The sequence below is a fragment of the Podarcis raffonei genome, chromosome 2 (genome assembly GCF_027172205.1).
Source record: "Podarcis raffonei isolate rPodRaf1 chromosome 2, rPodRaf1.pri, whole genome shotgun sequence".
Classification (NCBI taxonomy): domain Eukaryota; kingdom Metazoa; phylum Chordata; class Lepidosauria; order Squamata; family Lacertidae; genus Podarcis; species Podarcis raffonei.
Window position 1 is genome coordinate 117,188,838 of NC_070603.1, and position 23,337 is coordinate 117,212,174.

General features: G+C 44.6%; 1 protein-coding gene across 1 annotated transcript; it reads left to right on the plus strand.

Moving 5' to 3' along the window:
* Nucleotides 1-6,882: 6,882 nt before the first annotated feature.
* On the plus strand, nt 6,883-13,031 carry LOC128409151 (zinc finger protein 24-like). Its single transcript, XM_053379400.1, has 5 exons — nt 6,883-7,578; nt 9,252-9,372; nt 9,982-10,064; nt 11,912-11,995; nt 12,742-13,031. Exons 1-4 carry the CDS (start codon nt 6,883-6,885, stop codon nt 11,954-11,956), a joined length of 945 nt encoding a protein of 314 aa, XP_053235375.1. The 3' UTR covers nt 11,957-11,995; nt 12,742-13,031.
* The last annotated feature ends 10,306 nt before the right edge of the window (nt 13,032-23,337 follow it).

The window sequence follows — 23,337 nt, forward strand, 5'->3', positions numbered from 1 at the left end:
CCTACCTATTCCAAACCCTCCCAACCTGGATCCCCTCAACCCAACTTCGCAGTTGGCAGAGAAAACTACACTTTTTCATCTTCTCACATAAAAAACCAAGAATAAGCCCCAAATACCTGCACCTCCCCACCTCAGAAGGAGGATGGGGAATCCCCAACATAGAAGCATATTACAATGCCAACCAAATACGCCATATAATCCCATATATACTAGAAGATGAGACAAAACAATGGGTACACCTAGAGAGGGACACAATTGAAAACACCTTCACCACAACATACCCACTCCTCCCAAACAAAGAAAATTCCCACAACATTTAACAGGTACACACAGACCATGCTCAAAGCATGGAAAACACAAATAGGCAAACTATCCCCAACCCCATCCCCACTAATCCCCCTGGCGTACCACCCATTATTCCACCATGCAGCACAAAACCTCCAGATAAAAACCTGGCGAACCAAAGGCTTATATCGCCTAATAGACTTTTATAAAAATAACAAACCCTTGTCAACACAAGAAATACAAGACAAACTAGAAGACACCCAAATGACCTGGTTAACACAACACCAACTACATGCCCTCTTAAACAACCCAACAGTAAAATCAGCAGCAACTAGGCCCCTGACAACCTTCGAAAACCTCCTCCTAACAACAAAGGGAAACGGTAAAGGGACGGTATCCGCAATATACAAAATACTACTCCGAAACCCCGCAAATCCCCTAGACGCAATCAAAAAGCAATGGGAGAATGACATAGGCTATGAGATTAACCTCACTCAATGGACCAGAATGTGGTCTAAACCCCCCTTTAAATCCATATCAACGAAAAGAAAAGAACTCACACTGACACTCACCTACAGGTGGTACCTAACACCAAGGAAACTAGCGCTAATACACCCAGGAACCTCACCAAAATGCTGGAGAGGGTGCACCTCCACAGGCACATACCTCCACATGTGGTGGGAGTGTCCCAAAATTCGACTATTCTGGACAACAGCCATACAAGAAATATGTAAAATAACTAAGCAAGTAATAGACATCACCCCAGAATTGGCCCTACTAAACATCTTCCAAGACAACAATGCCCATTTACACCATAAAGAACTCATAACCCACCTGCTCTCAGCAGCCAGAAACACCATAACCAGACACTGGAGAGACCTGTCAGGAGTAAGCATGGACCAATGGTACCAAATAGTATGGGAAACAGCCCTACTAGAAAAATTAACTAATAAACTGAAACTGACACGGGGACAAACAGAAGAAGACGCCTTCACCCCGGTATGGCTCCCCTTTATCACATACACAGCCCAATAGGACAATGACAATAATCCACCAACAGCATACAAATCAATATGGCTAACCTGATCCAAAACACACACACACCTCACTCACACACAAAAACAAAGATCACCACAGCCAATCACAAGCAAACAATCACACCCTAGGCCAATCCCAACCTCTCTCACCACCAAAGGAACACAAGTGAACAACACAAGCAACGCTGACACCAAACTCTACATACATTAAACATAATAGAAACACCGCCACCCCACCCCACCCCCATCCATCTTCCCTCTCTCCACCCCCCCTTTCTTTTTTCTTTCTTTTTTCTTCTCCCCCTAATGCCTCAACAAATGAAACGGATTTGTAAAAATGTTACATGGAAGAAGAAGAAAAAATACGAGGCACTACACTTCTGTAAAACAAGAAAATCCTTAATAAAAAATATTTTTAAAAAATATATCTTTGCCAACTTAGCTGGTGTTAAATACCAACTGTGGAATATATAGACTTTTTAAATTGCCCACCCTCAAACTCCAGACCAGCCCCAGAAACATCATACATACATCACAGAAGGGGTGTTTCCCAGGACCACCTCCCCCAGACTACAATAGAAATCTGAGTGCCTTGTTTTTTTCTCTTGTGTGCTAGGTTGCTTGATTGGATTACCTGGGCATCCTGGCCACTCTTTTGTTACTCAATTCCTGAATCCAGGTCACAGCCTCACACCCTATTCATATCTTAAATGTGCCCTTAGGACAGGTTTTGTAAAAGAGACCATGGGGAGATTTCCCATTTCCTTCGACCTTGCAGAGAAATACTGTATTTGAGGTCATTTTGGGAGAAAGAGAAAATGGTTTCAGGACTTTTCTGTGGGTTTCAGACATGTGGTTTACATCTTTGTATGCTTGGTACATTTATGAACATCTATTTTTTATATATATATAAGACCTTAAAATTCTTATAACAGTACTATTGTGCTTTTTGAACAAAAACCCAAAGCAGGCCCATGACTTCTAAGAGCATTATGGTCTAGGGCTTATGTTAGCAGACCCTGCAGCTTGGATGAAATACGGTAGATTGGAATAATCATTTACAGTTTCTGGAGTTTATTCATGCAGGAACTATTTAAAGGACGAGTGGAAGTATCAGACATGTTGATTCAACAAGTTGAGAAAGAATAACAAAAAAATGGTTTAGCTTTTAAGGGCAGAGTCAACAGAAAGTTACAAACAAGTGCTCTCTGGATGTACTTAAACTAACACATGCATTCTATAATTAAATACAAATTCATCCTTTTCCCTAACAAGTTATCCATGGGAGTGAGAGACGAGGAGAAAAGAGTGTTTAGATGGTTGCTTTTAAGTGTTTTAGATTTTGTGAGCTTTTATTTCTTTTGATTGGGATTGATTGGTGCCTTGGGAACTGTATACTTGAGAAAGCAATAAATAAAGGGGTATTTTTATTTTTAAAAATGGTGTATAAAAATTTGGTTGTTGGTTTTTTAAAATTGTTTTTATTTCAATTGTCTTTCTGGTGTGTTTGGGTGGATTGGTGCTGGGAGCTGTTGCCACATGAAGCCTTGCAGATGTACATGGTGGGGTCTGGGAGGTTGCAGGATACAGGGTATCCCTCTTGCGCCTTCTGGAAACAACACAGCTTTCCAGATTCCCTGTGCTTCGTTTGTGGAGACTATGCTGTCCCTAGAACCCTGCTGTCTTGGTTAAGCGTTTTGCTAAAAAGCTTTTACTTCCTGGGACTGAGACGCCAACCTTGGAGGGCACCACTGCAGCATAACATCTGCTTGCAAACCGAAACAACAGGAGCATGCTGCCTCTGACATTGGAGGGCAGTATGCAGCTCTCATGCCTAGGTAAAGGTAAAGGGACCCCTGACCATTAGGTCCAGTCGTGGCCAACTCTGGGGTTGCGGGGCTCATCTCGCTTTATTGGTCGAGGGAGCCGGCGTACAGCTTCCGGGTCATGTGGCCAGCATGACTAAGCCACTTCTGGCGAACCAGAGCAGCGCACGGAAACGCTGTTTACCTTCCCGCCGGAGCGGTACCTATTTATCTACTTGCATTTTGACGTGCTTTCGAACTGCTAGGTTGGCAGCAGCAGGGACCGAGCAACGGGCGCTCACTCCGTCGTGGGGATTTGAACCGCCAACCTTCTGATCGACAAGTCCTAGGCTCTGTGGTTTAACCCACAGCACCACCCGCGTCCAGCTCTCATGCCTAGTAACCATTAATTGCCCTATTATCCATAAATTTGTCTAATTCCCTTTTAAAGGCATCTGAGGTTGCTATTATTACATCCAGGGCTTTTTTCAGCCAGGACTCGCCAGGAGCCTGTTCCGGCCCCTATCAGGTGGGCGCCATTGCCAATGTTAAGAGAACAACAGAGGTGTTCAAGGTGAGATCCAGACCTCTTTTTCTAGAAAAATAGCCCTGCTTATGCACATCTTAGCATGTCTCCTTTTACTTGCCTTATCTCTAAACTAAAAAGCCCCAAACTTTGGAACTCTTCTGCATAGTGGAGTCGCTCCAACCTCCTTGATCATTTTAGGTGCCCTTTTACTGCTTTATAATATCCTTTTTGAGTCAAGGTATTACCTAGAGTGTGGGTTGTGCCACAGATCTGTACAATGGCATTATGATACTGGCAATTTGATAAGTGTGGTTTTAATGTTTTCAAATGGATATCCCATATACAAGAATATTCTAGAAATCCCTGGTCTAATTAGCAAATTGACTTTTAAAAAGGGGGGAATAGTACATTAAACAAATAAACACTGTTTGTGTTTTGGTGGTTGGTAAAAAATAAAATATTTAAAAACAATAACAAATAAACACTGGCTGGCAAACATGTAAAATTTATTACTTCCTTATGTTCAAGACTTAATGGTAAAATGGGCATAGAATATGAGGGGAAATATTCCAATGGAGATCTAGGAGAATTTTAAGTCATCAGCACAATAAGTTCTCTTTTGGACTCAGGTATCAGAGAAAATTGTTATGTAATAATGATTATATATATCCCTGATAAAAATTAAAATTATTCTCTCCCCTCAGCCAAATGACTGGGGGGGCCGGTATTTTTTACACATGTGGTGGGAATGTAAGTTGGCAATGGGATATTGAGAAAGAATAAAAACCCATTGGGAAAGAATATTAGGTTATAAAGTTCCCCTACACCCAGCAATACTTATTCAATTACTTTGCACCTCTATGTATGGCAGATTTTGAGCTCCTTGGGGGGGGGGGAAAGTCCCTCGACATCTAAGGACCCAAGACTGAAGAACAATCTGCATCTGAATCCTTATTTCCTGTGTGGAATATATTGTCCCCAATCAACAAAATGAGTCAGTCTTTCCTCACACCTGAAAAAAATAATACTGATGGCAGATGCACATTATACTTTCAAAGCACATGACTTACCCCAATGAATTATGGGACAAGTTGTTTAAGGGTGCTGGGAATTGTAGCTCTGTGAGGGTGAAGCTCCCATTTCTAGGAATCTTTGAGGCAAGCCCTGCGCAATAGTAGTACCTGTTGTTGTTGTTTTGTTTGTACTCCACCCATCTGACTGGGTTCTCCCAGCCACTCTGGGCAACTTCCAACAAATATAAAAGCTTAACATAAAACATTAAAGACCTCCCTACACAGGTCTGTTAAGCTATTTACCGTATTTTTCGCTCTATAACACGCACCCGACCATAACACGCACGTAGTTTTTAGAGGAGGAAAGTCCGTAGGCATGCCACCCATAGGCATTTCCTCCATAACACGCACAGACATTTCCCCTTACTTTCTAGGAGGAAAAAAGTGAGTGTTATGGTGCAAAAAATACGGTATCTCCTTGACATCTGATGGGAGGGTGTTCCACAGGGTGGGCGCCACTACCATGAAGGCCCTCTGCATTGAATTTGCTTTAAATGCATGCTGTGGGTTTGCCCTATGCTCTGTTGACAGAGAGTAGTCCAGATTCTAGGGGGTAGGGGGGGTCTTTAACAACAAACCTGATTTTCTAAAAGACCAGGCTTTTTTCAATAAGGAAAGTGAGAGGAAAATGCGCTTGTTCTGATGCAGCAGCATCTCTCCTCAATGCAAACAATGAATGCATGTTCATTAAATAGGTGATGCTATCTAATCAACCCTGCAATAAACAGGTTATCTCAAAGTGCCTTGGGAGGAAAGTTATGTTTTATATAAAAAAAATATCCATCTGCATGGGAAACATCTATATGGTCCTTCACCGCTCTCCTAGGCTGGCAGTTAGCGTGATTTTGCTCGATTGTGTAATTTGTCCACCTGCCAGTTTAATACCTGCAAGAGATACTACATTGGGAGTATCCCATCCCATGATTAATGGCCTTGGAGTGGTGTTAGGCTTTTTCTTGGCAGCTGCAGCCCAGATCATGTGGTCCACCCCAGGTGTGAACAATTTAGTGCTCTCTCTTTCGGGGGGGGGGGGGAGGAATTCAGCAAACAAGCCTCGAGAAACCTATAAGGCCCCTGGGATTCGAGGCTATGGTGGGGGCTCCCAGCAGCTGAAAGGAGACATTGCTTGCTTGGTATGGTATATTCTTATTTTTGATCTGCCTGCTGTTTAATAAATCTTGAGACTTCTTAGAACTGTAGAGTTGGAAGGGATCCTGATGATCATCTGGTGACTATCTAATGCTTATTAGATGGATTTCCCCCCAAATTGATTTCTGAACTTTGAATTTTATTGTTATTCATGTTTTTATACTGTATTTTATGCTGCTTCTACAAGTAAGTGTTTTAAATTTGTTGTTAGCCACCCTGAGCCCGGTTTTCTGAACTGGGAAGGTTGGGGTATAAATAAAAATAACTACTTCTTCTTCTTCTTCTTCTTCTTCTTCTTCTTCTTCTTCTTCTTCTTCTTCTTCTTCTTATTCTTATTATTTTATTTATTTATTTATTATAGTATAGTCCAACCACCTGCAATGCAGGAATATGCAGCTGTCCCATACAGGGATTGAACCTGCAACCTTAGCGTTATCATCACTTGTGTCTTGTATTGTTTCTGTATCCCAGAGAAAGAAGCCCCTTGCCTTTGGCAAGGCACTGTCCAAGCTGTTTCTTAATTATTATTATTTGGGGGGGGGGAGTTGGTAGAAGTAAAGAACAAAAGTTGGCTTCTCCCTCAAGTATGTATCATGTAACTAAACAGATACAGTGGTACCTTGGGTTACAGATGCTTCAAGTTACAGACTCCGCTAACCCAGAAATAGTACCTCGGGTTAAGAACTTTGCTTCAGGGTGAGAACAGAAATTGTGCTCTGGCGGTGCGGCGGCAGCAGGAGGCCCTATTAGCTAAAGTGGTACCTCAGGTTAAGAACAGTTTCAGGTTAAGAACAGACCTCCAGAACGAATTAAGTTCTTAACCCGAGGTACCACTGTACTTATTTTCTACTCTTATCTCTTTCCTGTAGGGAGTATCCCCACCACCCAAGACTACGCTCTTGGGGAATTTTCTCAAGGAAAGGCTCAAGGCCTCAGAAATGTGCATAGAACTACCTGTTGTAACTGACAGGATTTTGCCAAGAGAATAAGGGGGGGAGGGAAAAATGGAGATAAGCTGTGAAGACCTGGGAAAAGGTCCAGGTATTGCCCACTTTGAAGAGTTTCCAAGAGGGGCAGCACCACAAAATGTTAACCAGCAAACCCAGGAGCGGCCGCCACAGCAGAGGGTGAGCCAATCTGAAGAATTCCTGAAGGACCTCCAGCCCCCAAAGCTGACTCTGGAGAATCCAGGATTCACAGAGCCCATATTGTCGGAAGATGATCCTGAAGGGTTCCTGGTCTCCTTTGAGAAAGTTGCCGAAGCTTGTCAATGGCCGAGAGAAGAGTGGGCAGCCCGGCTTGTGCCGGCCCTTGGCGGAGAAGCAGCAAGAGCCTTTAGAAAGCTGGCTGCTGGCGACAGAGAGGACTATGGGAAAGTGAAGGCTGCCATCTTGCAAGGGGATGCAATCAAAATGGAGGTCCAGCGCCAGTGCTTCAGGCAGTTCCGCTTCCAGGAGGTGGAAGACCCGCAGAGGGCATATGGCCAGCTCCGTGAGCTTTGTCGTCAGTGGTTGAAGCCAGAGAAACACACCAAGGAGCAGATCCTGGATCTGGTGGTCCTGGAGCAGTTCCTGGCCATCCTGCCCCAGGAAACCCAAAAGAGGATGGAGAAATGTAGCCCAAAAGCCTGCGCCCAGGCAGTGGCCCTGGCAGAAGACCTCCTGAGGAACCATCAAGAGGCCAAGATGTGGAGACTGGAGGTGAGATTTTCATGATGTGAAAACTTAATGGCCTGCCTGTTTGAAGCCAGCGCAGAGGGGTGATGTGGGTTGCCAACTGCTGAGAAAAGAGGCCTGCCTTGCTCTTGTGTCATTAATATAGGCTTGATCTACAGCAGAGGTTCCCAAACTGGTCCATGGACCACCAGTCTCCACAAGCTTCGTTCAGGCACAATAGGAATGGAGAAACCTCATGGGAATGCAAAACGTTTTTTAAAATAATAATAATTAAACATTTTTATTGAAAGTTCAAAAAGTACATAATTATATGTGCACTAAACATGGTGAGACTTAAATAAAAGAGAGAAAGTGAAAAAGAGAAACAGAACCTGTGTAGAAGGGAAAATAAAATGGGGGAGGGGAAAACTCAAAACTGTATATTTTGCAAGGTTATTGTACCTCACAAATTCTTAACCTATTACAGTAGCTGTAAGAATGAATTCCAAAGATCATTGAATTTGTCCATGGCAAGTCTGCGTTTATATGCAGATTGTTCACATGTTGCGAGTTTGTATAAGTCTTCAACCCAATCATAGAAGGGGACCACATCTTAAGAATTGGGGCGGGGTTAGGGAGGGAAAAAAATCTCAAAATAGCCCAATGCTGATTTCTTTTGTGGGGCGGGGGAGGCTGGAAATTAAACAAAATAAGTCAAAAGTGTGGATCAATGCCGTTTTGTGGTACCACCACTGGGGGCTGCAAAGTTGGTGCTGTTTAGTTGGTGCAGAGAAAGCCTATGATAGGGTGGAATGCCCTCCCTTCTTGCAAGGTATGTCTGTGCCCTTCATTCAGGTGAAATGTTGAAAACATTCCTGTTTACCCAGGTATTTGGTGGGTGAAAACCACTGTTCCTGACACACCTGAGATCACTGTTTTGAAATCGTAGTATCATAGAATTGTAGAGTTGTAGAAGGGACCCCAAGGGTCATCTAGTCCAACCCCCTGTAATGCAGGAATCCTGCCCAAAGCTGTCCCTGGGTGGGTTTGAACCACCAGCCTTCTGGTTAACAGCCAGGTACACTGACCCATTGTGCCACAAATGTTCTAACTGTTTTTAGGATGGTTTTGAAATAGTTTTCTCTTGATATGTTTCCCCCTCTGGAGAAAGGGCAGGATTTAAATTGAAGGAAGGAAACAAGAAAGTAAATAAATAAAGTTTCAAAAGTGATATACAGTGGTACCTCGGGTTACATACGCCTCAGGTTACAGACTCCGCTAACCCAGAAATAGTGCTTCAGGTTAAGAACTTTGCTTCAGGATGAGAACAGAAATCAGACTCTGGCAGTGCGGCGGCAGCTGGAGGCCCCATTAGCTAAAGTGATGCTTGAGGTTAAGAACAGTTTCAGGTTAAGAATGGACCTCCGGAACAAATTAAGTACTTAACCTGAGGTACCACTGTACAGCTCACTTCAAGTGAGTCAGGCCATTGTCTCCTGCTCTGGCCAGCAGCAGCTGTTTCCCGCTACCTGATCCTTTTAAAGAACAAAACTAAAATGGGGACTTAGCTTGGGATCTTCTGCACTCCCCTCAACATTAAGCCACTTCCAGAGCGGTGTCCCCAAGGAAACAGGAGTTCAGGAATTGAGTATGGCCTCCATCCCTAATGTTTCTGTTTCAATCCACTTTATGGGGTGGAATTTTCCTTGCTGTTTCAGGAGCCGTTGCAGAAGATGACCCAGAATTTCTTGAGAGCAGAGGAGATGGCGGCCCACTCCGCCGAGAGAGAGATCTGCAAGGAAGCCAAGCAGCAAGGTGATGGTGGTGCCATGCTTCTATGTAAGGGTTAAGTGACTCGCCATAGGCCGGCCGAGCAAGTGGGGCAGGCAGGTGACCAAGGCAGGCCTTTCTATGCCCACCCCTCATCCCCCCTTTGACCCCAGCAGCTGCCACTGCTGATAGAAGGAAGTGTTCAGACAGAAAGGGAGGGGGGTGAAGGGAAGAAACATGAGCAGCAATTGGGGGATCTTGGGACTGGGCAAACTGGGAGGGGAGGGAGGAGTTTGGGGTGAAATGAGAAGGGATGGAGATTGGTAATGGGGCAGGGAGTTGGCAGGTGGTCTGGAATTTTCGATGTTGCTGAGCAAGCTCTTTTTGTTGTGCAGAAGAGGGCAAAATAGGTAGTGCTAACACAACAACTCTCCCGGTCCAAGCAGCCCATTGGATTTGGCTGTTGTGCTCCGCTAAGAACAGGGCGTCCACTAGTGGAATGGCTGTTGTGATCTGTGGCTACCACAAGTGGATCTCCTCCTGTGCGTGTCCAAACTCTCTGATACTTGTAAGCCACTTTGATTATGTTTTGAGAAGGGATGGATCATGGGAATGACTGAGATAAATGACAATACAAACGTTGCTTCTGAAAACATAACCTGTTCTTATCTCTCAAAGCCAGCAGAACAGCATCCCAAAGTGTCTCTGCTCCCTTGCATTGCCCTGATGGATCAGAGTTGGCAGAAGGTGTCTTGGATGAGGTGGGTTCATGCGTTAGCTGTCGTGGGGTCTCCCCTCCTCCTGCGGGCTCCTGAATCTTTCTTTGCATCAAAAAGTCTGTGTTTTTTTTTTCCAATTAGGCAGCTTTTTTCTGTCACCTTGCTGCCAAATTCAGAAGGTGCCATCTGTTTCATTTTAGTTTTTTCTGTTCCTGACTGATTTGCCCAAAATGACCATGGAGGCCTGTCCAGCCTAATGAAGCCCATGGGCTGAGGTTTGCCAATGCTGCACTAACCCATAGATTGTTCCACTGGCGGAGGCAGAGGGGGGCGGGGGGAGCGCACCACCCTCGGCAGTGCGATCCCAGTGGGGTGCCATTGTGGCTGCCCCCCACCCGCACTGTGTGCCACGCCCCTGGGACGCACACCAGCCACACCCCTGCCTGCTCTCCGCCCCCTGGTACTGGAGCATGAAGCTCCACCACTGGGTTGTTCAGCAAACCATCGGTTGTCCTGCAAACAACCGGACAAGCAACAGTTTGTTTCTCCAAACTGTGTCTTAAAGTACTGGTGCCACTTCACTAAAAACCTTAGTTTCTATAAGAAGCAGATGCATATGTGATAGTGAGGGACCTAAGGGGCTAGATTTAAGGGATTTAAGCGGCAGGAAGGGAGATTTAATATAATAATAATAATAATGTTATAATAATAATAATATCTTTATTGTCATTGCCCCCTCTCGGGGACAACGAAATTACTTTTTTTTTTTTAATAATAATAATTTTGCTTGGACATGAGGAAAAACATGTTGATGGTAAGAATTGCTAGAGATCTTCAATCCGAACCTGGAGAACTCTAGCTCTGAATCTCCTGCATCGAGCAGGAAATTAGACTGGTTGGCTAAGAAGGTATTTTCTAGGTCACATCCATGCCATATATAACGATCTCTGGCAACCAAGCAGCCTAATAAGCAGCAATGACTCCCCATCAGTTTTGTGTAAGTTTATTTACAAGAAGAAACACATCCAGAGCCCGGTCTTCCCGCCTGCTCTCATTAACAGTAGTTGTTCAGTCTGTCTCATCGTCCCTTCCCTAACAGGAAGAACGCCAAAATTGAGCCATTCTTCTCCTTCCCTTCCGTTGTTCTCTGAGATTCTCCCATCTTCTAGTACGGGGACTGAACGGCTGGCCTGTCTCCTCCCCACTCCCAGAAGACACAGACTCAGACTTTGGCTTATCTGATGGTTGCCTGGCAACGCTCTGGCTGACTTCCAACTCTTCCTCTCCTTGGGAGCTAACAGCTTCTTCCTTGGGAAGGAGTGGGGCTGGGCTGTCCTCTCCAAACTCTGACAAACAGCTCTCATCTGCAGTCGGCCCCTTGTTCCTTTAGCTCAGTTTCTGAGGCTGACTCTTCTGCTGTGCTCGGGGTGGGGGACACGTTCCTGACACCATACATTTATAAGCACCTGCCAAGGAATCCTTGGAACTGCTGCTTATTCCTCATACAGTTACAATTCCCAGCACCCATAACAAACAACAGTGCATCCAGGTTTCTTTGGAGGGAAGGAATTAGCTTTAAATGTATAGCATGAATGTGACCTGTCTACAGTTCTGTATTCAGAGCAGGAAACCCTCTTGTAGTTTCAGGGGACAGTTGATTTGAAGGGTGCAACTGTCTTGTCGGATACAACAGAGATTGCTGCGCTCAATCCCATTCAGTATTGGAAAGTTTTGGTGGAGGAGGATGAGACCGTTGCTTTCTCAGGTAAATGTCTCAAGCATATGTACACTGCTGTCACACCCCAAAAGGATTGGCATCCATATTTCTCCCAGTTGTGAGACAAACTCCTCTTTTCTCCTCATTCATCAATTGTGTCTCCAACCTGTAGGAGGACCAGTGGTCTTCCCCAGCCTGGTTGGACAAGAAAAATTAGTATATCTCCCAAACTCTGAGCATAAAGATACATTCCCAGGTAAGACTCTCTCAGGTAAGGGTAATCACAGAGACTCCATGGCTACATCCTTGTGGCGATGAGTACATAGGCAACAGCCTGAAACCACATCAGCGTCTTGCCCCATCTAATCCAATACTACCTGCTCTGACTTGCAGGCGCAATTCAGCATCTAAAACACAGAGAAGGTCCTTTCCCATCCCCCTGCTTCTCGAGATCCTTTATTAGTTAGAGAGAGCAGAGACTGAGATGGAAATATTGGCTGTGTTTGTACTTCCAGTAATCTTGTTAGGGGGATAGTGGTCCCTATTATTCCCATATCACAGGAGAAGAATGTAAGAAAGAGAGCCCTGCATGATCAAATCCTGCACCCTAGCCCAGCACCTTATTTCCCCCACTATGTCCCTTGGAAACCTACAAGCAGGACCATGAGAAGAGCAAACCAGCTCATATGATTCCCAGCAACTGATACCCAGATGCAACACTCCGGCTGATATTGACATTACCATCATGACCAGTTCTGCTAGATTAGGCCTAAGAACCATCTAGTCCAGTATATTTTTCTGGCAGCGGCCAAGCAGATGCCCATGGGAATCCCATGAGCAGGACCTGAACAACTGATTATCGCTGGCATATTTTCTCTGGACAGCAGATATTGAGGTTGGGTGTTCAGGGTTTGCTCAAAGCTCAGTTCTCTTTACAATGCAAACTGGCTCTTGTATAAAATAGCAATGAACCCCCCCTGTGTTTTCTCACCTTCACGACAGGCAGGAGCATGAACAGGAAGGAAACTGAAAATTCTCAGCAAGGAAGCCCTGAGCGACAAGGCCCATCTGTGATACGATTAGGAGAACCCCAGGACACTGTTCCCTTGAGTCCTGGTGTTTCCCTGAGTCCTGGAGTGATGTGGCCTCAAATGAGTGACCGAGGGACGAAGCAGGGAGAGCCGTTTCTGCATGGTATGAGCCAGGAGTTTGCAGAAGGAATCGCAGATCCACCACAAGAGAAAAAACTCCGTCGCGGGTCCAGAACTTGCTCCTCAAACCTTGCTCAGCACAGGCAGATTCACACACGGGAAGGACTTTACCAGTGCTTTGAGTGCGAGAAAACCTTCTGTGGGATACATGCCCTTGCTGGCCACCTGAGAATCCACAAGACCAAGATGGAACCCAGAGGCAAGAAGCAACTGCTTGCCAGGCCATCTCTCACCAAAGGTCAGAGATTACTTTGAGGCTGCAGATATGAGCAGACAATAGACTCATAGAAACCTGCTTTGTTGGGGTTTTTTTGCGGGGGGGGGGGGAGTCCAGCAACTGGAGCTGAGGGCAAAACAAGTGCTTCCTCAGAACAGCTGCTAGGGACTTAATTGCAACTTTGATTTCAGATTTGACCACTACTGAGGCAAATCCAGTTGTCCAGTTTTCCTTGTATTATATATATTTGTTAAGTTACTCTTTAATTTTATGAAACAGTACACGGAACAGTAAAATGTTTCCCCTATTATGTCTTTTCAGAAGTGGCTCAGTAGGTGGGGCAGACCTGCTATGCCAGCTTCCCAGCAGGTGGGTTACTGCGGCTTACCAGGCAATAGATGGATGAGGAGGTTGGCATGGTGCAAACACACCAGCAGAGAGAGCCAGACCAGTGCTCCTGCCAGTGCCTTTGCACCACACTGACCTTTCACCTCTCCCTCCTGGTGAGCAACAGCAATCCACCTGCCAGGAAGTTATAATAATGGATTTGCCCCACCCAGCGCAACACCTCTGTGTAAGTTTCATTCTCTGTGTTGAAGAATTAATCAAACTGATTGGGTGATTAAACATTGTGTCTCATATCCAGATGGGTTAATTCAACTTTCTCTCCATCCCTGTAGGAAATGAGGGGCTAAGTAAGTTCAGGGTGGAGACTCCTCAGCAGGAAAGGAATGAGAGAGAGAGTATATCTAATGGAAGGATAGCAGAATTTCCTCAAAGTAAGATGACACCAGAACCAGAATGGGAACCTGAAGGGCAGCAGGGAAAGAAGACAGTGAAGACACAAAAGGAGCCCATCAAGCTCTTAGAAGGCCGCAAGCCCCAAAAGGAAACTGTGGCACACATGTGGGTGAAAAAATTGTCGTACTCCTCCCAGCCTGGGAATGTGTGCCCCAGCACACCAGGATTTGTAATCCAGGAAACTCCTCCTACAGAGAAGGCACCCTATCAATGTCCCTCGTGTGGCAAAACCTTAATGAACAAGGTCCGCCTTGAAGATCATCATAGGGTCCATATAGGAGATGCCTTATGGATGCCCACAGTGTGGGGGAAAGTTTCACTGGAGAAACTGTGTGTTCAAACATTTGTGGATCCATAGAAAATGTTCACATGTACTGAGTGTGGCAGAAGCTTTCGTTGGAAAACCGGGTTGAGAACACACCGGGAGACTTGTACAAGGAATTGTTCTAAACTAATCTTGATTTAGTTTGAAATTGGACCATGCAGGCAAAAGTACAGGGCCATGCAAGCACTGACTATCTTTGGTGATGGCTGTGACCCCTTTTTGGCCTGGCCACATTTTTCCTGCCCCAGTGTCTGACCTGATATCATGCATGGTATCGGGTGTAGGGCCTATGGACATGGCTGTGCCAAAATGGCCCTGTGAGCCAAATTAGGGAGGTCTGATGGGCCTAAATTGGCCCGTGGCCTGGTGGCACCCTACTCCTGCTTTAGAGAGTGTTTCATTGACCATCAGAGAATCCACACAGGAAAGAAAGCCTATGGATGCTTTGAGTGAGAAAAAAGCTTATAGTGAGAAGTTGTAGATATTAAACCTCTGACTGTAAAATTTGATGGGTGCAGGAGAGATAGAGAGCACCACTTGATTCCCCAACACCACTCTGTCATTTCCCCCCTATCTGAATCTGACTTCACTTGTTGCAATGGTGAGAGTGATGGGTTGCTTGGGTGTGGAGGCTTGTAATCTGTAAAGCCCGTGCTTCTATATGAAGACACATTGCTTTTCGCCCATTTTCTCTTTCTTCCTGGTTGTTTCCTTGAAGAATGTTTTGAAGAACTTTCCTGGAACTGTTGATGAACAAATCCAGAGGAACAGTCATGTGAATCACCAGAGAGCAAGGGAGAATGTTGCTTGTTCTGATGTAAAAAGAAGCTTAATGCTGTACGATTGCATCTTGTACAAGGGCTACATTCTGGGGATGGTGCCTGTATACAAAAACACACATACGCAAACCACCCTCTTGAAACTGCCCCTGTGAGACCATCCTTACCTTCCAAGGAAGGGCAGAGAGCTTTTAAGCTCTCCAGCTTGCTTACCAGCCCAGTGAGTAAGCTTGGGGATCCCATGGGTCTGTCTGAGTTCCTGCAAGTGCCTCCCAGAGCCTGGTAAGCAAGACAATGCTTTAAAGTTTCTTCATGCCAGGAAAGCACGGCACAGAACAAGCTTTTAAGCTCTTCTCTTCACATGCAATTAATTTTGTTCAATTTCAACTGGATGGATTTCAACTGCACAAGGCTGAAATCCTCCAATTTAATTGTGAGCAAGATGCAATTTGTAATTGACATTTGAATCTATGCATAGTCAGCCTGGCATAATTCAAATAGTGTGGGACTCCGCAACTGTCATCAGCCACAGCCAACCAATATGGCCCAGTGGGCAGGGATGATTAAAGTTGTAGTTCAGCAAAAAGTGGAAGGCACCACTTTGGCTATCCCTGCTCTAACCAAGTAGGAAATTAGACTTTGTTACACACCCAGAAGAGTCAATAGAGAGACCCTATATACCCTGTTCTGATACATGTGCAGATAGATATGCAAAGTTATGTGTGCCCTGTTAAAATGTGGCAGCTGGGGGGCAAGGAGGAATTGTTGAATTACTTTTTGTCTATTAAAAATGGCTTTGAAGTTTCAGAATCAGTGGAGTGACTTCTTTTACTTAACCTCTTGTACTTACAAGCTAATTCTTAAGCCCCACTGATCTTAATGTGACTTATTTTTCAGTAAACACATGCTTAGGTTTGCAATCCAAGGTGCCGGTTTTTACTAGTTAAGCCTTAAAATGTTCTAGCTCTTAGTTAGGATGCCCATATGAAACTCTGCCAAATCAATCTCTACAAAACAAAAAGTGAGACCTTTTCAACTTCTATAAGTCAGACTGGTCTCAGCAACAAGCAGGAACTTTTCTGTTTTGGCCCCCAGGATCTGTGGTGCTCTTTGAAAGTTGTTCTGTTTATTCCCAAAAGATTTTGGCAAATTGACACACACACACACACACACACACACGCCAACCCTGCTGCACTGCCTTTCTGTTGCTGCTGATATAGTTTTAAAGCTGGGGTTATCAAATTTTAAACCCACAGGCCCCTTTTGAGATGGCTGAAAATTACTGAGGGTCACAAGTCACATTTCCCTGAGAGTCTTTCTTCCAAATATTATCAATGAAGCAAGCACCTTGCCCAGCTTTCCAAATTCTGGGGATCCTTAGATGTTTATTGGAGGAGCTGGGATTCTCAGTGACAGAATCAGTAGTGACTTTTTTGACAGCTAAGTATGTACGTCAGAGCCTGGGAGCCTGGAGAGAAGTAGAAGTTGGCAACTCAGGTAGACAGGAAGAAGCCAACCCTGTTTTCCCTTTTGTGTCTCTGGTTAGCCATACCTCTGCTTCTCCTGAGCTGCCTCCTTTTGGGATTCTTCCCATTAATAACTGCCTCTTTCCCCTCAGCCATTTTCATTCATTTCATGTTTTGTATACCTAGGCCACTTTTCACTCACACGAGTCACAAAGTGACTCACAAGCAATAACATAATTTTTTGTTGTTGTTTAGTCGTTTAGTCATGTCCGACTCTTCGTGGTCCCATGGACCAGAGCACGCCAGGCACTTTTGTCTTCCACTGCCTCCAGCAGTTTAGTCAAACTCATGCTGGTAGCTTCGAGAACACTGTCCAACCATCTCATCCTCTGTCGCCCCCTTCTCCTTGTGCCCTCCATATTTCCCAACATCAGGGTCTTTTCCAGGGAGTCTTCTCTTCTCATGAGATGGCCAAAGTATTGGAGTCTCAGCTTCAGGATCTGTCCTTCCAGTGAGCACTCGGGGCTGATTTCCTTCAGAATGGATAGGTTTGATCTTCTTGCAGTCCATGGGACTCTCAAGAGTCTCCTCCAGCACCATAATTCAAAAGCATCCATTCTTCGGCAATCAGCCTTCTTTATGGTCCAGCTCTCACTTTCATACATCACTACTGGGAAAACCATGGCTTTAACTATACGGACCTTTGTTGGCAAGGTGATGTCTCTGCTTTTTAAGATGCTGTCTAGGTTTGTCACTGCTTTTCTCCCAAGAAGCAGGCGTCTTTTAATTTTGTGGCTGCTCTCACCATCTGCAGTGATCATGGAGCCCAAGAAAGTAAAATCTCTCACTGCCTCCATTTCTTCCCCTTCTATTTCCCAAGAGGTGATGGGACCAGTGGCCATGATCTTCGTTTTTTTGATGTTGAGCTTCAACCTATATTTTGCACTCTCCTCTTTCTCCCTCATTAAAAGGTTCTTTAATTCCTCCTCATTTTCTGCCATCAATGTTGTGTCATCTGCATATCTGAGGTTGTTGATATTTCTTCCGGCAATCTTAATTCCGGCTAGGGATTCATCCAGCCCAGCCTTTCGCATGATGAATTCTGCATATAAATTAAATAAGCAGGGAGATAAAATACAGCCTTGTCGTACTCCTTTCCCAATTTTGAACCAATCAGTTGTTCCATATTGAGTTCTAACTGTAGCTTCTTGTCCCACATAGAGATTTCTCAGGAGACAGATGAGGTGATCAGGCACTCCCATTTCTTTAAGAACTTGCCATAGTTTGCTGTGGTCGACACAGTCAAAGGCTTTTGCATAGTCAATGAAGCAGAAGTAGATGTCTTTCTGGAACTCTCTAGCTTTCTCCATAATCCAGTGCAAATAACATAATAGAACATCACAATTATAGAATAATTATCAAACCAGTAAAACAACCACCTTCTATAAAGCACTATTATTATAAGAATTCTAAGGTCTCAAATATAGAATAAATATTCATAAATGCACATGTTATAAGAATGTTTAGGTCTTATATATATAATAAATGTTCATAAGTGTACCAAGCAAACACATATATAAATATATAAACCACATGTCTAAAACCCCCAGGAAAAGTCCGAAAGCCATTTTGACTCTTTCAGTCACCTCAAATATTTCTCAACAAGGTTGAAGGAAATGCAGATACCTCCCCATTGTCTCTGTCCTCACAAATGTGCCTTAAGGGCACATTTAAGGTGTGGATAGGGTGAGCCTGTGACCTGGCTCAGGAATTAAGTATTATCATTACAAAAGAATAGCAAGGCTCCCCAGGTAATCCAGTCAAGTGACCATTAACAGGTAACTTGGCAGACTGGGTGAAAACAATGCACTCAGATTTCTGTTGTCGCCTTCTGTGATGTATGTATGATGTTTCTGGGGGTGCTCTTGGACTCCAGGGCGGGCAATTTAAAATGGCTGGGGTTCTCCTTCTCTCTCCTACGTGTGCAGGGAGCACCCTGCTGCAACAGTTAATAAAGATCAGGCTTACTAGCCGCTTTGCTTCTCAATATTCTCTGGTTGGTCTCTGTTATTTTCTCCTACTGATAGAGAACCTACAAAAGGACTCTATATGGTCTCTTGGGTACCCCATAAGGGAAAAGGAGCAGGTTTTTTTTACTTATATCACACACATATCTAAATATATAAACTATGTGTCTAAAATAATAGAGAACAACCCTGAAGCCAGATGCAGTTCCTCCAGCTGGCCCTGATCCACCTTCTCCTCAGCCTCCTTGTCTTAGGGACTTTCCCCCTCCTTTCTCTTACTTATGGCTGCCTCTCCTCCCTCAGCCACCATGTCCTTTTGGGTATCACAAGTTATCTGTATTTAACTGCAACAGTGCAGCCTCCCAAGGCCTGACAACTGCAGGGGCAGCTCAGCAGTGATCTGTTTCTTTAAAAAAAAAATACTTGTCAAATGAAACTCCGAATGTATTTTGATGTATTTTGAAAGACCTTTATTTAGAAATAAGAGTTGGCTGGCACTTAAGCCCTGCATTCTGTCACATGGAAGATGGAGCAAACTTGTTTTCTCCTGCTGCGGAGGGAAAGCTCAAACCAATGGCTTCAAGTTACAAGGAAGGAGATTCCGACTAAACATCAGGAAGAACTTTCTGACGGTAAGTTGTGGACTTTCCTTCCTTGAAGGTTTTTAAGCAGAGATTGGATGGCCCTCTGTCATGGATGCTTTCACTGGATTCCTGCATTGCAGGGGGTTGGAATAGATGACCCTTGGGGTTCCCTTCCCACTCTATGATGCTATGATGTCTCTTCATTGCTTTCACCAGGAGGGTTTGTTATGTATTCAGACTGGCTACAGTTCTCACTCTGGGCCACCAGTATGCAAATGAAGGATTGAGAGTTGCTTTCGCCAATTGGGTAGTTAGTTGGAATTTGTTACTGTTACAAGTTATTGAGCATTATATAAGGCAGCATTATATAAGTTCAGAGAGACTTAGAGCAGTGCTAACTGCTGTAATAAAGGGCTGTTGCTTAAAAGAGCTGTGTCCGTGGCCCATCTTTCCCACTATACAACAAAAAGGTGTGTGGTTTGTTTGTTTTTATGCAAAGCTTCAAAGAGTTAAACCCAGAGAAGGTTGTTTCCTAGAGAGGCCCACCAAGGATTGCAGAGAGGAAGCATGCAAAACAGTGAAGCCTCCTTTCCTGTTATGCTGAGGATGTTCCCCAAAGGGACTAGAGCTACTATGCAGTCCTTACAATATTTCCGGTAGTCAACTCAACGGATTTCCACCCTAACTTTCAATGCAAGGGGTATATAATGCAGAGACAGAAAAAAACATACTGTAACTTTCACAAAACGCCTATGTGAGATGCAAGGTTGTCACCACAGACTTGCCAAGGAACAAATCGATGCCACATTGTGCCCACAGAAAAGTCTTTGTTGCTTTCAGACGAATATCGGCTGTAGAGGCTGTGTACCTTTTTCTCTTCCTCTGTGAAATTCCTTATATTAGGAGCAGAGGGATAAGAAGAGAATCTGGAGTGGAGCAAAGAGGTAAACTCTCTTGGTTTATTGCAGGAACAGAACATGGCAAAAATGTGACTGCTCACCTATATGGGAATGGCTGTGGAAAACAAGGAAATATCATTTGACACTGTGCAGCAGGAACTTCAGGTTGGAGCTGATAATGTTGAAGCATTTGTTATTGATGCTGTAAAGACAAAGATGGTGCATTGCAAAATTGATCAAACAGAGAAAAGTAGAGGTCAGTCACAGCACACATCGAACCTTTGGAAAACAGCAGTGGCAACACTTAACTTCTGGAAACTAAATTTGAATCAAGTGAAAAACAGTCTCCTTAGCTTGCCGGATACCTGATTATTTGATGTAATATTTAGTTTGTATTGGATGGAAACTCGGCTATATTAAACCCTTCAACTCAATTTTGTGAATTTTTTATTGAAAATATCTAAGTGGCTAGAATACATAAAATAACTTGAACCACAGGCTGATAAAGCAATAAACTTTAAACAAGAATAAAAAGGGGGGAAGAGAAAGGTTTCCTCAACAGCTTACAAATATAAATGAAAAGACATGACACAAAAGGAAAATTTATTGGGAGGGGGTAAGTAAGCATAGGCACTGCTTCTCAGGCCCCATCTACGGCTTTATACGCTATGCATTTAAAGCAGAATGTGCCTCTTTAAACCCCACAAATTTTTGGGAACTGTAGTTTTGTAAGGCTGCTGAGGGTCGTTAGGAGACCCTTACCCCCTCACAGGGCTACAGTTTCCAGAGTGGCTTAACAGTCCGTCTTTCTTCCTGGGGAACTCTGGGAACTGTAACTCTAGCAGGGAATGGGGAAGGCTCTGCTAACAATTCTCAGCACACTTGAGCTACAGTTCCCAGGATCCTTTGGAGGAAGCCATGAATGTTTAAAGTGGTATGATTCTGCTTTTGATGTGCAGCACAGATGGGGCCTCAGTTACAGAATTCTTACCAGGACCACCTGAAGAGAAAAGAAATTACGCAAATGCATAGAATAAAAAAGGAGTCACAAACTCCTGTTTGTTTTTTCTTGTTTTTCTGAAGGCTCAAGACATTATTACTGCAGGATCTGGCGAGGATGAAAATGGAGGTGTGAAAGCTTCAACGGGATGGATGCTTGGGCCATAGGCAAGAGACTCATGTCCTCCAGGCTGGGAGTATTGGAGAAGTGCTTCCAAGAATGCAGCTGGTCAAACAGGAGCCATCTGAGAGTCTGTTTCAGCACTGGGAAATGCAGTGGTCGGAGTTCCTGAGGACGGTGGAATCGCCTCTGTCACACCAGGCAACCATAGTTGCTGGAAGAACCCAGGCTATGGGATGATGCATTCGAGCAAGTGGCCAAAGCCTGCTGGTAGCCCAAGCAAGAGTGGGCGACCTGACTCCTGCCAGCGAAGCAGAGCAGACCTTTGACAGGCTGGCAGCCGGGGACAGAGAGGACTATGGGAAGGTGAAGGCGGCCATCTTGCAGAGGGACACCAAGAGGAGGGAGAGCCAGTGCTGGCACTACAGACATTTCTGCTACCGGGAGGCCGAGGGGCCCAGAGGGGCTTACAGTCGGCTCCGGGAGCTGTGCCACGGGTGGCTGAAGGCTGAGAGGAACACCAAGGAGCTGGTCCTGGAGCTGCTGGTCCTGGAGCAGTTCCTGGCTGTGGTTTTTATTTAATCCAGGGGTGGGGAAAGCTGTTGAGCCTGAGGGCTGCATTACCTCCTGGGCAACGTTTTGTGGGCCACAGGCCAATGCTGGGCTGGGAAAACATTAGCCAATATTACTATCTCAATTTGGTGGCAAAATGTGTGGAAAATTGTGCTTCAGGGGAGAGGGGAAAAATCACTTGGCACGTTAGGTTGGAAAAGCTAAACCCAGACCATTTTGCCGCTTTGTTTTGGGACTTCATCTCACATGTCAGTAATGAACAATTGCAGCAATCTCTTCCATCCGTTCTGCTGAAATATAGTTTTTGAATCGCAATGTCTTTCCTTATTGACTTGACTGCCCCCCCCCCAATGCGGCTTCCTTCCCTCCGGAAAAAAGTTGTGATTTATATAATATATGGTATAGCTTTTCGTGCCACTTACTTTTGGTTCCCATGCTGATCCAATCTGGTTGGACTGTTCTTCATTGTTTAATTTTTGTTTTTGGCACTGTTCTGTATCACTTTGATAAATACCTCAATTAAAAATTATTACAAAGAGAACATGGGAGCCTCAGAAGAGTCTTAGAACAGAGGGAGCGACCCTCCTGTCCTTTTGTCTCACACAACAACCCTGGCATGAAGCAGTCCTGGGACTTGGGGAACGGGGTGCCATTGCTGCTTCATCTTAGGCAGCAAAATATCTTGGATTAGCTCTGCATACGCAGCAAGAGTAGAAAAGAAACCCTTGTCATTCCCTCCAGGGCAACTTTCCAAGGGCACATGCTGGGGGTGGGGGGCAAGGCCAGGAGCTGAACAGGGCTGAGCAACAAAAGTAAATTTTACTTCTGTAAAGTAGGTAAGATCCCCTCCTGCATTGCAGGGGGTTGGACTAGATGACCCTCAGGTCCCCTTCCGACTCTACAATTCTATCATTCTAAGACAAGCATTATCAGAGTTCAAGGACACTTGCGAGGGGCAGCAAGACCAGGGAGGGGCGACACAGAGAGGGTTCGAGAGATGCATTTTGCCACCAAGACTAAGATTCCACCTAGGCAGAGGGATAGGTGGATGTAATCCAATTTAAGACTGGATTACAGCAATGCGCTCCATGCAGGGCTTCCGCTGCACTCGATCCAGAAGCTGCAGTTAGTGCACAATTGCTGACAGAAGCGAGGCCTTCTCAGCATATATAGCGCCTGCACTCAGAGATCTGCACTGATTGGGAATTTGCTACTGTGTCACTGTTAATGTATAAAGCCCTTACCTTGGGACTGGTTAACCTACAAGATCGCCTTACCGAATATACAACCACTCTTACCACTTAAATCGGCGGAACGGGCACTTCCAAGTGCCACAAAATACCTGTTCCACCTACACTTTGGAACTCCCTGCCTGTTGAGACCAAGCAGGCATCTTCACTGTGCTCACTTTAGTGCCTGATAAAAACAGATTTGTTAGGCAAGCCTACCAAAATATTTGGAGAGCTTTAATCTGTTTTTAGTGTATTGTTATTTTAACTTACTCAAAGTCTTAAATTATTGTTGTTCTTATTGGGAATTTTTTTATTTTATATTTTTTTGAAAACCACTTAGAGGTTTGCTTGTTTGTTTTACAAT